General features: G+C 40.7%; 1 protein-coding gene across 2 annotated transcripts in view; it reads left to right on the forward strand.

The window, feature by feature from the left end:
- The first annotated feature begins 5876 nt into the window (after positions 1-5876).
- Positions 5877-15298, forward strand: part of LOC131243930 (probable UDP-N-acetylglucosamine--peptide N-acetylglucosaminyltransferase SPINDLY) — a 46061-nt gene continuing 36639 nt past the window's right edge. Inside the window, exons 1-5 of one of the 2 annotated variants that reach the window (XM_058243561.1) lie at positions 5877-6082; positions 9881-10305; positions 10737-10898; positions 11005-11180; positions 11289-11364. In XM_058243561.1, the coding sequence (XP_058099544.1) occupies positions 9907-10305; positions 10737-10898; positions 11005-11180; positions 11289-11364 (813 nt within the window). In that variant the 5' untranslated portion in view covers positions 5877-6082; positions 9881-9906. The remainder of the gene's footprint in view (positions 6083-9880; positions 10306-10736; positions 10899-11004; positions 11181-11288; positions 11365-15298) is intronic. The other variant, XM_058243559.1, reaches the window with a different exon arrangement.

Here is a 15298-nt window from a genome sequence, read left to right on the forward strand (position 1 = left end):
TGCGAAACAGAGCCTGCGCGTTGAGCGCTGTGATGGTCGGTGGACCCCACAGTGATGTATTTTGAGAAATCCATTCCGTTCTCTAGGTTCAGGACGAAAAACTATCCGGAAATAAGTATCTTTTGGAGCGAATCGGTGTGGTCCACAAGTTTGCTTACTCCGCCGTCCATCTGACGTTTATCAGGTACTCTGCCTTTGTGCGTGTGCATGGGCCAAAAAGGAAAGCTAGGCAACGGTGTTGGTCACCTTTCAGAGCATATGGACGGTTCTGATCATCGAAAACCGCGATTGATGGGGCCCACTACGTGAAACCGGATGAACAGCGTCCGCCCGCTGTCTCTGTTGAGGAGATGGATCGAGTCAGCACCTGCTGACCGGTCCAGTTCTTCCGGTGCACAGCGAGTGTGCATGCGCTGGATGTGCATGCCACTCAAGGTGGGGTCTACTTGGATGTATATGCAAGATCTGTTCCGTTCATCTTTTTTCTCATATCCTTTCAATCGTGGAGGGCGAAGTTGAGGCACATCCAGATAGCAAGTGGGCCCCAAATCACGGCTTTAGTGGCTAAAGTGTCTATTGAGCCACTTCCACAGGGATCCGGGAGCTGAGATTCGACATGTACGGTTTGTTTATGGTCCTCAGGCCACGTATGAAGTTTTAAACTGATCAGATGGTGGGAACCCTATGATCTTGCATTCTGGACACTTTTCAGGCCATTTGAGCTTCAATTCCTCGATTTTTGCGGACCCCCGGTGTATAATTCCGTCGCTCTTGGTCTTCTAGAGTCCGTTCCTTGCCTTGGTGCTCCTGAAGCGTCAAATCCATGCATTTACCACCCTTTTTCAGTCCATGCTTGTAAATACACTCTGTATCACAAACACAATTTGATTGTTTTGATCAACGGGTGTGAAATATCATAATTATCGGATTTGCGAGTATGAGCATTAATGCCCATATTTATTAAACACCCGTTAACAATTTTTTACCCTTTTACTGGTTTATCTTCGAGAAATATGTCACTAACAGTCTCCATGATTGTTGAACTATAGCTACGGCAGTAAAATCATCCATTTGATATCTATAAATACTCAATAAAATATTCATTTGTTGCTTCATAATTCATTTTTTTTTTAAATTATTAATGTTGGTTGTAAGTTCTTGCTTTTGGCCGACATCTCTCAGCATGCATATGTGTTAGGCTATGTTTTTAATCAACCCACAATCCAAGAGGGGTTTTATGAACAACTTTATTAAGATTGGATATATATAACAGTAAAGAATGCATCATCCTACATCGATTTGGGTGTAACGTAGAAATGTTAATCATACTCCTCATCCTACATTGATTATGGGCATTACTATTTGTAGATGAATTTAGAGCACTGGAAATATATTTTTTACTTGCTTGCATCTAACTTTAAAGATCAAAGATTACAAGTGATGCTTGAAAAGTAGTAGCAGCCTAGATTTAATGGCCCCTAGGACTCGTTTGACAGCATGGATTTGAACTCCCGTGGATTTGAGGGAATTATAGTCTATGTAGAATCGAGTGGTTTTAAAATTAAAGCTTTGAGGTAGGAGTTCAAAAGAGCCATGTTGGAGGTCTTGAACTTCTCTTAAATCTAAATCCCATCAGTACATAGTTGTAAATCTCCAAAAATTCATCATTTTCTATATTACCAAACAAGCTCAATAGGAAAGAGCATAGACAGTTCAAAACACAGTACATTACAAAATGTGGCTCCATGTGGTAGCCACACCTGCAGGAACTGAGTCGCAATGATGCAAAACAAACTCCAGCATGAAATTAGTAACTAAGCCCACACAAATCCATTTCGCATGTCCCTTTACGAGCACAATGCCCATGTTAGCTTGGAAGCATACAAGGCATGTAATTTGTCCATAACATGACCTCAAGCTCGAAGATAGCTATACAAGAAAGTGAGCCCATTTCACTCATCTGGTGGGTCGTCCCTTAAAAAAAATGACTAAACAGTTCTAGAAACATGTCGATGGTCTATATTCATTGTACTAGTGTGACCCACTCAATGAATGAACCTACACAATTCATATCTGCAAAGAGATGATGCCATGGAGCTGAAAGATGTTGACTATGGTAGAGCCACATTGCCATGACTTATGTGACAAGGATTTCTCTCAATCAGGTATGTCCATCAAGTGATACTCACCGTGGATGGAGATTGATTCAAGACAAGCATGGATTGGAATGATGCTAGCCATCTGAATATTGCCCTTAAAATTGATGGTGGGAAAGAAAAATAGTTAGTGGTGACATTAACTATTGGAAAGGAAAGATAATTGATGGTTGTTGTTTATACTTGACCTTATACCATTAGGTCCAACGGCTATGAAGCCACCACGTAGTGGCACCTCCATAAGAAGATCATCAAGAAATCCCTGCAGTTGATACAATCAACAGGAAAAAAATTAAAATGTGAAGAGAATATAAGCCATTTTTGAATGACATTTTCAAAAGGTAAATCACAGTGTTGCCACCATAGACACATAATGGGATGTTATTAGCTATAACTCATGTAATGGCCTGAAAAACGCATGCGATGTTAGGCAGTGATTTGTTTCTAACAGTATGACAAATCGTAATCAGCAATATGAAGATTGACAGCTAAAAGGTAATACAAGAATCCACGAATAATTGGAAGAATAAGAACCCATTGGCTACACTTCTCTATCGATTTGCCAAAGTAGTAATAAATTGATAAGTCCTTTCTTGAGTAGACACATGGTTGATTGTGACTATTGATTTGCTAATTATTTGAACGAAGATCAAGGAGGTTGAATCCAAGTGCAACTCTCTAGCTACCATCTTATAACTCTTTTAAGTTTAGCAAGGAACAAATAGCTCTAGGCCCTCGCCAATCCAATCCAGGCCGATGCTTTATTTTGTCTTTACATCATTATTTACCTTTATATTATCATTTACATTTATGTTTTTACTACTATACATTTACTTTCCTAAGTTCAATGTCTTTACATTTCACTAGGAGTAAAATAATATAGCTTTATCATTCGAGATGATTTATGGGTAGTCACACAAATTGCCGACAAGATTTTATTGCTTATTAGCTCAAAGATATCATTGATCGTCCATATTTTGTTGACCTTTTTACAAGATCGTCGATGATTTGCCATCATTTATGATCGTCTCATTTGACATGACTCTATGGCCAGATGAGCAATCAATTATTTCGTAACAATCGCCCTACTCAGGAAGCAAACAGAGAGACAAATTAGACGACCATGCTAGGCAACCATTTTACTTCCAAGCAAGATAGTCGCTAGTTATCTCTTCTTTTATTATTTTACTTTTATTAGCCGAATGTATAGATTTGTATTTATTATCATCTTACTTCAACCAAAGTATTTCTTTTAATAATATTAGATCATTGTTGAACCAAGTGAGCTATCATGTGCTTAATTGAAAGTTTTTATTCAAGGCAACAATATATCGTTGGAAGGGTGAACCCTCCCTTTCACAAATCGTTTAATTTTTCATAATAAGCAGCTGAATAGATGATCAAGTTCTTTTGAATCCGATTTCTCAGTCTATTCAACTCAAGGCATTTGGTTGAGTTGAGAAAATATTGGCTATGGCACGCCCAGCACATGCACAGTAAAATCGGATCCAACAATCATGACCTATTATAAATATGACTTTGAAAATATCATCCATTCATAAGAAGCCAGAATTTTGGACGACTCAGATTGATGAAATATCACGGGAAAAAGACCGTATCATATCCATGTACACCTTTAGTTATCTTGATGGTGGGACCACTTTTGTACCGCCATGGATGTGACTTTTCCTTAACCATATGTACTAGCCTCCCTAGTATCGATGTGAAATCCACTTCGTCCATCAATCATGCTTACACATAAAACATAAGCCTAAAAATGAGGAAGATCCAAAACTTAAGTGGGCCACACAGTACGGAATTGTGGGATGGAAACACCCATCGTCTGTCTACATCTGTTTCAGGGGCCCATTGTGACGTGCATATGCCTTCCAAACTGTTCATAAAGCCCATTCCTTTCTACAAGCCAACCAAAACCATTGATGGGAATAATACTTCCTAGAAGAAATAAAAAACAAATTTCATTTTCATAAGGGTTTCTTAAGCACTGCTTTCTAGTGTGCCAACTTGAGTTTTAAGCCTGCCTCATTATAGGATGGAGTGGCTGTCACACAGGGGCATCGTGGTGGGCCACACTGGCTTCTATGGATAAGGACTCCTCGACGGAAGCGGATTGCATACTGACCCTGTTGGTATCAACCTCGGTACTGGTCCGTGCTATGTGAGCCTTGCCATGATGTATGTGTTTCATCCATGCTCAAATAATATTTTGCCCACTCATTTCAGGACATGATATAAAAAACTAGGCATATTTAAATCTCAAGTGGACCACACCACAAAAAACAATAATGATTAAATGCTCACCATTAAAAACTTCCTAAGCCTACTGTTATGCTTGTTTGCCTCCAACCTATTAATTAAGTCGCACCGTATTGAACGAAAGAAAAACACAAATATCAGCTTGATTCAAAACTATCTTAGCTTCAAAAGTTTCTAAGGCCTTTGGTGTGGTCACTTGAGATACGATCATACCTTATTTTTAGCTCATACTCTAGTGTCCGTTTGGCCGGGTGGATTGGAAGGGATTGAATGGTATTAGGGTGGATGGCATGGATTTCTAGGTAATGATGGTATTATCAGTGGATTGTCTTGAGATCCATGGGATTGCCACATCTCTAGATTGCTATATCCAGTCTGTTTGGCACACCCGGCCAATCCCGGGATTAAACCTTCCCTTCCCTTCCAATCTCTCGAACCAAACACATCCCTGGCAAATTTGAACGGATTAGGATGGATTAGATGGGATTTAGAGGTAACGACGGTGTTTTCAGTGGATTGTCTTAAGATGCATGGGATTGGGATCAGATCACCGATTCTGTTTGCCACGGCAGGCTAATCCGGGATGTAACTTCCAATCCCTTCCAATACCATCCAATCCCTTCCAATCCGACCGGGCAAACGGGCCCTAAAAACGAGCTGGCAAACTAAATAGACCCATTGAAAAACATACATTATGGTGGAGCCCACATAGCATTGACAGCGTTGGTACTAGCAATATCAGTCCCACCGCAGTATGCGGATCGGGTACTACACCACCTGTCCCAGGATAGGGATAGGCTGGTTCTGAGGGGAGACTTGGACGAAGGAAAAACAAAATATCAGCTTGATCCAAAACTTCTGTGGTCTCAAGGAAGTTTTCAACGGTAACCATTTAATTCCCACTATGTGGTCCATTTGAGTATCGGATTTAACTCAATTTTGGGCTTATAACTTAAAATGACATAGAAAAATGGATGGACGGTGTGGATAAAACCAATACATAATGGTGGTCCCTCAGAGCATAGCCTGTCCCGAGTTCCGAACAGGCGGAAGTAGCAGGCAAACGGCGTCCCCGCCACAGGCAGCGGCGGTTCCAGGAAACTGGCGTCCCACACCTAGGGCTGTCAATGGGCCGGGCCCAGGCTCGGCAAAATCAAAATTTCAAATGGGCCCAGTCTTAAGGGTTCCAACTTCGGGCCGAAACCAACCCAAGGCCCTACCCAATAACAGGCCTAGTCTCAACATATCTGAAACATGCAGTTGCAAAATTGGCGCGTGCGATACGATCAACGGCGTAAGTGGGCCCAAATAAAAGTTCCAAAGCCCAAGCCCAAACCAAGCGGCAACCCAGGCAAGGAATGATTGGTTCCGGGCATTGATGTAATTTCCTTGAAGTTCGGGGTCAATGCGGAATCGGATCTCTGTATATGTTGTTGGAGTTTACGGAGTGTCGGAGGGAGAGAGGCGGGACTCGAACCATCCAAAACCCAAAATCCCAAATCTCTCTCTCTCTCTCTCCTTTTCGAGGGTTTTTCCTCAGACGAGCTCGTCTCCTCTCCTTATCCTACACCCCCATTCCTTATCCTGCGCCTACCTCGACAACAGCAGCTTCACCATGCGCTCTCCTTCTCAGCTTCTCTCCCTCAAATGTAAGTTCTCAAACCCCCAATCTTCTTCCTCTTCTAGCTCTCCGATTCTCTGAATTGAACTCCACGTTTCGTTTGATAACGTCGTGTTTCCCTTTCCCTTTAGAAATCCTCGACGTGGATGGAATTTTGCCGTTTTCGATGTGCTTCGAAACCCCCAATCATCTCCTCTACGTGGGACCGCTGTTTTACGTTCGTCCTGGTTGATTTTGATACACCCATTTTCCGGCGTTGGAATTGGAAGGGCACACTTTTCAGAATGGGAGATGGTTGTATGTAAATCAATCAAGGTTGGGTGTTGAGGGATCGATGTCTACACCCTCCATAGTTGATTGATGCCACCCTCTTCTTTCTACTTTTGGTTACAGAATAGTATAGTTTTGTACTACTTTGGTTACCGGAAAAAAAAAGAAAGAAAAAAGAAAAAGAAAAGAAAAAAAAAGATATTGGGTGCGTATGAATTTCCAAGTGTTAAAATGAATTTCTGTACATGGGAGCCCTATATCCATGCCGTTTGATTGCACGCACCCGTTGTATGTTATAGGAATTGAAGCAGTGCAATTTTGTACTGTTTTGATTCCCAAGATGGGATATATAGTTCTATACATTCCAACCAGGGTAGGGTAGTTATGGATCTGTGTTGATAACATTGGAATAGATAGTCACAGTCTCCCTAGTGGATAGATGCACCTTTCTTCTACTTTTGGCAATATATCAATGCAACTTTGTACTCCTTGTATTATCAAAAACAAAGGAAAGGGTATGTTTGCAAACACACATTTTCCATTTTGGAAATTGAAATGGTAAAATTTTGTATTATGTTGATTAACGGAATGGAAATGCGTGTATGGAACTCTATGACGGCAGATGTAGATATCAATTCCTTTATATATGATACAAGAAGCAATTGATATTTACATCCACTCTAGTTGATGGATGCACCCTCCTTTTCTACTGTTGTTGATACAACTGTACTGTTCTGTATGCCAAAACAAAGCAAGAAAGCAATGGTGTGTCTGACATTAGGGTGGGGGCAACAAGTGGCTCTTTATATATGTACTTTCTTCAACGCCGTAAAACTTTTCTTCCTTTGCCCATGCAGAACCTATGCCAAAATTGAGGAAATCATTAATGTTTGTTGGCATCACCCAATCCATCTCAAAAAGGTGAAAAATTCTCCACCAAATCTCAGAAGAGAAATCACAATGCATAAAAAGATGCTCCACATTCTCCTCATTGAGGAATGAGGAGACAATGCTATCCTCGGGGATAATAAATTTCTAGTAAAGTGATGTTAGCGTAGGCAATTGTAATGGGCGTTTCAGAAAGCAGAAAGAGAGAACAAGAAACCACATATGATAATGAGAGAGGCTCAAAATGCATGATGTTGTATTGACTGCTGTAGTGTTTTAACTGAGGATATAATGTTTTCTGTCGCATTACAGATTTACAGTCACTATGGTGCTGTCGGTAAAAAAAGACAGCTGTTTCCTTTGGGGCTGTCACCTGGCTAAATGGAAGACGAACTGAGAACGTAGTCCCATTTTCTTGTTGTCATTGTCTTGTCAGAAACCTTTTTGATGCTTCCCATTTCCTGTGTGAGTTTCCTTTTTCAAAACCGACAACCCATTATTGAGATCATGATATTGGCTGTTATACTTATTTGAGTAGGATTCAACTGCTTCCCCAGTTAATATGTTTCTTACCTTGGACAATTTGTAAAAAGGGAATTTCTCCCTTCCTTAGATTTGCATAATGCATTGCAAAGAACCGGAGTCCATGGATTGCATATTTCTCCATTGTGATGGGGCAAATGAGATCTGGGTTTTCTTTTTCAGATATCATGGATTTTCCCCTCATTGATCGGTTTATGAAGAAGTGGCAGGAAGGCTTATTCAAGCCAAGGGGAAGAGTATGTGGAGATCCCTCATGCACGCGATCATGTGGAGCATATGGAAGGAGAGACAATAGAATTTTGGATGACTGACCTAGGATATTAAATCCATCTTGCAAGCCGGGTTACGGCAACCAAAGTGTGCAAAAGGGGCTTGAATAGCAGATCTTGAAAGCAATTGAATCTGATCATGCAAGGTGGCTCTTTGAAACCCAAGAGGTCAATGTCTTGGAATCCCCTCATCCAGCCATTGGAAATTTAATGTTGGTGGAAGCTCCTGGTAGGATTTTTCTTGATCATCATGGGCAGGTGAAGTTAAGATTGCAAATTTAGTAACGATAAGTGGGGACATGAGGAATTTGTAAATATTGTGGACCAAAAAGTTTCCCAAAATGACCACTTTCGATATCTTGGGTCAATTTATGAGAGTCGAGAGATTGAGCAGGATGTTGCCTAATGAATTCATGCTGGGTGGAAGAAATGGCGATGCACCTTTGGAGTTTATGTGATCATTGTGTACCACTCAAATTGAAAGGGAAATTTGATATGATAGCTATAAGACCAACCATGCTTTATGGGACATAATGTTGGGTAGTTAAGGAACAATATGTTCATAGGATGAGTGTAGCTGAAATGAGGATGTTGAGCTGATGGGGGAGTGAAGGTTAGAATTGGAAATGAATGCATTCAAGCGAGCTTAGGAATATTGCTAGTAGGTAATAAGATGAGGGAAAGTAGACTTAGATGGTTTGGTCTTGTGCAATGGAGACTATGAACTGCATCAGATAGGAGTGAGTTGATGCTAGTTGAAGGCTCTAAAATGGGCAAGGGGAAGGCCCAAAAGGATGTGGATTGATGTAGTAAGAAAATACTTGGTTACCTATGGTCTAACTGAAGTTATGACCCATGATGGAGTGGAATGGCGGAACATGATTCATGCAGCCGACCCCATTTAGTTGGGACAAGGCTTAGGTGATGATGATGGAAGGGTGAAGTTGACAATTTTGGATCTGACAGGTTTTGGTAACATAATCTTTACGCAGACTGTCAATTGAAGTGGGGAGGGCCTTTTGAAGGATAATTTCTTGGGCCCTTCTATTATTGGAGGCAATTCTAAAAACATCACATCATGGGTGTCTTGGCATAGTTCTTTGGAAGCAAGTTTTCCTTGTAAGCAATATAGTAAATAGCTTGGCTTCCCTAATGGTTTAGCCTAGTCGTGTTCCAATAGATACTAACTCCTCTGCAGACTCTCTTGCAAAACATGGTGTCACCCAATCTAGTCTCGCAATGTTCTCAGTATCCATTGCTTTAGTCAATCTTTGTATCTTCTTCTTTTAATAGAATTTTCATGTCGATAAAAAGACAGTCCCCACTGTGTATGCGCCCTGTTCCACAATTGTTTGGTCTGCTTGTCAGGTGGGCTGAACTCATATACCAAATGTGGATGGTTACTCTAAGCACATGTAATGACATGAGCATGGAGAGTGGGCGCCCTGTTCTTTGGCTTGGGCATACATGGTGGAGCTTGCCCAATGGATGGCCTAGATCTCGAACACGTACTCCATGCAGGCACATGAACCCACTACTGGGATTACAGGCCTGCTCGTGCCAGTAGCCTGAGGCTTGCTTCTTTCTAAAATCATGTTTTAGCTATTTATATCTCATGCTGTTATCAAGTTAGCATGTTCTTGACCGTGATATAGATTTGGTTCGAAGTTCAATAACATGATAAATAATGAATATTCTTGTGGTTTGTGAACTTTAATATCAATTTTGAAAGTATAAATAGAAACTTAAAAGATTGTACTTCTTCTTTTTCTTCCTTCTTCTTCTTCTTCTTCTTCTTCTTCTTCTTTTTTTTTTTTTTTTTTTTTTTTTGATGCGATGAATATGATCTGTTTCAGGAGACTGAATTGGAAGATTCTATCCAATGGCACGGACGGAGACAGATGCTGTGAAGGATGCTGGAGAAAACGGATGCTTTAAAGGATTGCGGCCTTTGGCTGATTCTAGCATCTCTCAGCCTCTCCATGTTTCTCCTCTGCGAAAGAAGTTTGAAGGAAAGGATGCCCTCACTTATGCTAACATTCTCCGTTCTAGAAACAAGTTTGTTGATGCTCTTTCTCTATACGAGAGCATCTTGGAGAGGGATGGTGGGAATGTTGAAGCTCATATAGGCAAGGGCATCTGCCTCCAAATGCAGAGTCTGACTCGACAGGCCTTTGAAAGTTTTACGGAGGCCATACGGTTGGACCCACAGAATGCATGCGCCCTTACACATTGTGGTATTCTTTACAAAGACGAAGGTCACCTTTTAGAGGCTTCTGAGGTATGCCATTTTGTAAGTTGTGTTTGGGTGTATAATGGACTTATGTTGTGATGACTAAGTTGCAGCAAAATGTAAGTGATTGATCATTATATTTTCCCGGTTAAGAATCTGGCTTCTCTCTTGCTATTTTTGGAGCTGTTCTATTTCAAGTCCACCTAACATAATCGCAGATTGGGATTAGCTATTCACTCCGAATAATGTGGGGCTGATCCAACTTTAATTTCACTTCTTATGCAACATAATCACCGCAATAGAAGTGAATTGTACATCCAAATGCATCTGCCCTTCATGATTATGCATTGGGCAAATACTCTTTTTAATTTTTTAGTTTTTTCCCCCCATAGATCCATGCCCATTCCTGTTGGTACACTAATCTGTCAGCATTGTGCATCTGGAGTGCTCGTTCACATCTTCAATTTTACTTGTTGCAGTCATATCAAAAGGCTTTAAGGGCTGATCCATCATACAAACCAGCTGCAGAATGTCTCGCAATTGTCTTAACAGATTTGGGCACCAGTTTAAAACTGGCTGGAAACACTCAGGAGGGAATCCAGAAGTATTGTGAAGCTCTAAAGATAGACAGCCACTATGCCGTAATGTCACAATCTCTTTGATTCTTGTTTTGTTGGTATGACCGTCATATATTTTACATTTCACAGCAACCTTGTTCATTCTTGGTGTGTTGTGTTTCAAATCTAGCCTGCATATTACAACCTTGGGGTGGTCTATTCTGAGATGATGCAATATGATTTGGCTCTTAGCTGCTACGAGAAAGCTGCACTACAGAGGCCTATGTATGCCGAAGCATATTGCAACATGGGTGTTATATATAAAAACCGTGGGGACTTGGAATCAGCTATTGCTTGCTACGAGAGGTAGTCCACTGGTTAACTGCTCTCATATTTGTAGTCATAAATAGTGCATGACTCTTGATGCATTTTGATTGATATTTATCTTTAGTGATGGGTGTTCTGCTGTGTCAGGTGTTTGACAGTGTCTCCAAATTTTGAGATTGCCAAGAATAACATGGCAATAGCCTTGACAGACTTAGGAACAAAGGTGGGTTTCATTTCAAAAGATTGTTCTGCTTATGTTTTCACTATTGTCTTACCAAAGAATGATGGTAACTTGGATTGAAATGAGCAAGTTTATGTCCATCAACCTGTGTTCTTCTCGGCAATGTTTGAGTTAGATTGCTTGTTGCTTCAATGTTGATTCTTGGCGTAAACTGTCTCTAGACATTTTGATCTAGTCAGAGTGAATTTTATTATTATCCCATCCTCTCAGAATCTTCCTCTTGTTAGTTGCATCCTTCACTTGTTGATGATGGATCTTTACTTGCATGTTGCTCTTGTAATTACGTAATGTCCGATTTTCTTCTGTGCTAATCATGCAATATTATGAATTTTGGTGACAAGTTCTGTTGTTTGAGCACATGCTTAGAGATGTTTAGCAATGGATGCTTCTCTGGAACACTAAGAAACCCAATAAATAGAAAATCATCATTATCATCATCTAAGCCTTATTCCAATTAATTGAGGTCAGCCACATGAATCCTATTCTGCCATTCCACTCTATTAAGGGTCAAATATTCAATTAGATGATAGATCATCGAGTCTTTTCTTACCACTTCCATCCCCGTCCTTTTGGGCCTTCCCCTTGCCTTTTTAGAGCCTTCAAATTGTACCAACGCACTCCTAACCGGCATGGTTCTTGGTCTTCATTGCACACGACCAAACCATCTAAGTCTATTTTCCCTCATCTTATCACCTATTGGTGCTACTCTTAAGTTCCCTCAAATGCTATCCTTCCTTGTGTTGCCACTTATCCATCTTACATCTTCATTTCAGCTACACTCATCCTATGAACATGCTATTCTTTAATTGCCTGACATTTTGTCCCATAAAGCATGCTGGCACCTAATAAATAGAAAACAAAAATCAAAATAATAAATTAACAACCTTAGCGTTTTTGGTAAATGGCATTGGTGCTTTGGGGTGGACTCTTTTTGGAAGAGGTCATTGTAAGTAAATATGGATGTCATCTTGGTGGATGGTGGACCAAAGATTCCTCAATGTACAAGGCCTTTGGCGCTTGGAAAGGAATTTCCAGCCTAAAAAGAAAGTTTTTAGAAGGGGTGCACTGCTCCCTTAGTAATGGTGAAAGAATTAGCTTCTGGTAAGATGTGTGGCTTGGAAATTCTCCTCTTAAGGCAAAATTCCCAAGGTTGGCTCGCCTTGCCATGGAAATAGACATCTTGGTCTCCAGTTGTTTCTCTTGGAGGGGTGACGAGGTGGTGTGGACACCAGCATGCTGAAGAAATCTGCTAGCTCAGGAAGTGGAAGAACTCATCTCTCTTCTCCATCGCCTTCAACATTGCATACCTTCTAGAGGTGACTGGGATGGTATCATTTGGCTCACCTGTAAATCTGGTGAATTATTGGTTTGATCCTTCTATTCTCTCCTTCAGTCCTCGACTGTGGTTGCTCCCATCTCTCGCACATATCATGTATGGTACTATGGAGCTCCCTCGAAGGCGGCCGCTTTCAGTTGGCTAGTTGGAAGAAATAGAGTGTTGCCCATTGATAATCTTCAAGAGCTATGGTGCTCCCTAACATTTGTGTTATGTGCATGGCGGATGCCGAATCGGTGTGTCACCTTTTTCATCCATTGTCCCTTTGCAAGACACATATGGAGCTGTCTTTTTAAGCTCTTTAATGTCCCTTAAGTTATGCCAGCCTTGACGGGATCCCTTCTCTCTATTTGGCATGCGTTTCCCTTGGAAGGAAAAAATTGAACTTTATGGTGTTTATCTATTCTTGTCACCCTATGGGCAATCTGGGGAGAAAGGCATAGTAGATGCTTTCGGAATGTTTCTTCGAGGGCTCGAATTGTTTCCTCTAAGGTCTCCAATCTCATTATGGATTGGGCATCTCGTATCTCCTCTTTTAAGGATTGTAATTTTTCTTTTCTGTTTCGGATATAGTTTTGTAGCTTTTGTGCCATCTCAGTGCTCTTTCAATAAAATTCCATTATCCTTCAAAAAAGGGAAAAAGAAAGGAAAAGAAAAAAGAAGAAATGTATTGAATAGATTACCTGAAAAAAATCAAGAAACTAGTTTTAATTTGTGAACAACTTGCAAAATCTTAGCGTCAAAGTTCTTGAATATGTTGAATTTCCCACGTGTAGGTTGTTCAAGGATGATACATCTTAGGCATAGAATTTCTGTTGGTGATTATCAAACATTTCCATCAAAAAACCGAAAATGAAGAATATGAAGCAGCCGTCAAAACGACATTAAAAGGAACAATACAAAACTGTGATCCATGACCATCGAACAAAGCAAAACAAGACCAATACCCATCCATCCCCATCTTCTAATGACAATGGTAAGAGATCCTCGATTAGTACCATCTTTGGCCATCAGATCAGCAGCCCCTGCCTGAATTTGCCTCATTGTGCATCTATTAGGCACGGAATGTCCTCTGCTTTGAAGGTGATCTGATGTCAAAATTTTCTTCAGCAGTGCAGTCCAAAAGAACCCATTAACTCTTAAGCAGGACAGCGGAAACTAGAAGTTTTCGTATGATGTGAGAGTATATCTGGGTTCATTTGATAAATCTTGGAACAGAGAACAAACAAAAACAACCCATTAGATTCCAAAACCCAGGTTCTTCTTTCTACTCCTGAACATGGAATGTATATAGAATCTGAGGTTTCCAGGCTCCCGGCTTCCGAACAAGTATTGGTATTTCATCATCTTGAAGATTTCGTCTAAAAACTGGCCGCAAGTCACTGATAGAAGTTCTGAACAGGTTCCCCTTTTTGAACAGATATCGTGAACAGAGGTTGAAAGATCAAACATAGGTTCTGGTTGCTGCACCATTGATCTTCCCAAAGCTGAATTATGTTTCCTATTCCTGCTATGAATTTGGTGTTGCTGATAGAACATGTGCTTGGGGTGCTTCACCTTTTCCACCATTGGACAACTGCACGGGACAAAAACTCTTCAGGATTCCAACAAGAACTGATGGACTGGCAAGTGCTCTAAAGGGGAGGTAATTTATGAGGTTTGTCTGCAGATGAGAATCTTGAAAACCTTATCAGTGTATGGCACAAAAGGCCAAAACCCCAAGAAAAGGCCAAGGATGAATATCCAGGTCACGTGTCAGACATACGTTGGCCGTTTGCAATTTCAGGTGTTCTTGCATCAGAAAATGCTGGCTGAAGGGGAATACATGTCAACCCCAGAATAAGAGAGTAGGATTTATTGTCAGCTGGATAAGAGATGACTGAGGCCCTTGGATATGAAATACTTGGAAGTCTGGGGATTAATTGCATCACACAATGCTGGAAGGTTAATTTTTTTGAACAAGATCCATCTGGATACTGCATGTATTGTCCTGGTGCCACATGTGCCACCCATTGAGCCATGTCAGCCCTTGAGTCCTTCCTTCGCAGAGCAGTACTGCTCATTATGGCCATACATTGCTGAATCACCTGTTATCATCTCTCCCTTCACCAATGCCGCATGTGTACAGGAGACCAAGTGAAAAGGGGCAAAAACAATAGACGTTGATGGATATAAACTTTGATACATAGGAAAGGACAATGACAGAAATATAGGGATCGTGGTAAGCAAATATTTAAAGGAGAAAGTTGTAGATGTTAAGAGGGTGAGTGCTAAGCCTTTATCAATAACGCTTGAGATGGATGAGGAGATAATCAATGTCATTAGTGCATATGTATCGCAGGTAGGGTTTTCTGGGAGGACATAAACAGGTGAGTGCATGGAATTCTCCAAAAAGTGAGAGGATATTTGTAGGAGACTTGGATGATCATGTAGGAAAAGATAGTAGAGCATATAAAAGGATACATGGAGGGTACAATTTTGAGAGAAATGAGAGAGGGGATGCTATCCTTGATTTTGCTATGGCATGCGATCTAGCTTTAGCAAATGCATTCTTTAAAAACAGAGATGGACATTTAATAG

The sequence above is a fragment of the Magnolia sinica genome, chromosome 4, assembly GCF_029962835.1.
Source record: "Magnolia sinica isolate HGM2019 chromosome 4, MsV1, whole genome shotgun sequence".
NCBI lineage: Eukaryota > Viridiplantae > Streptophyta > Magnoliopsida > Magnoliales > Magnoliaceae > Magnolia > Magnolia sinica.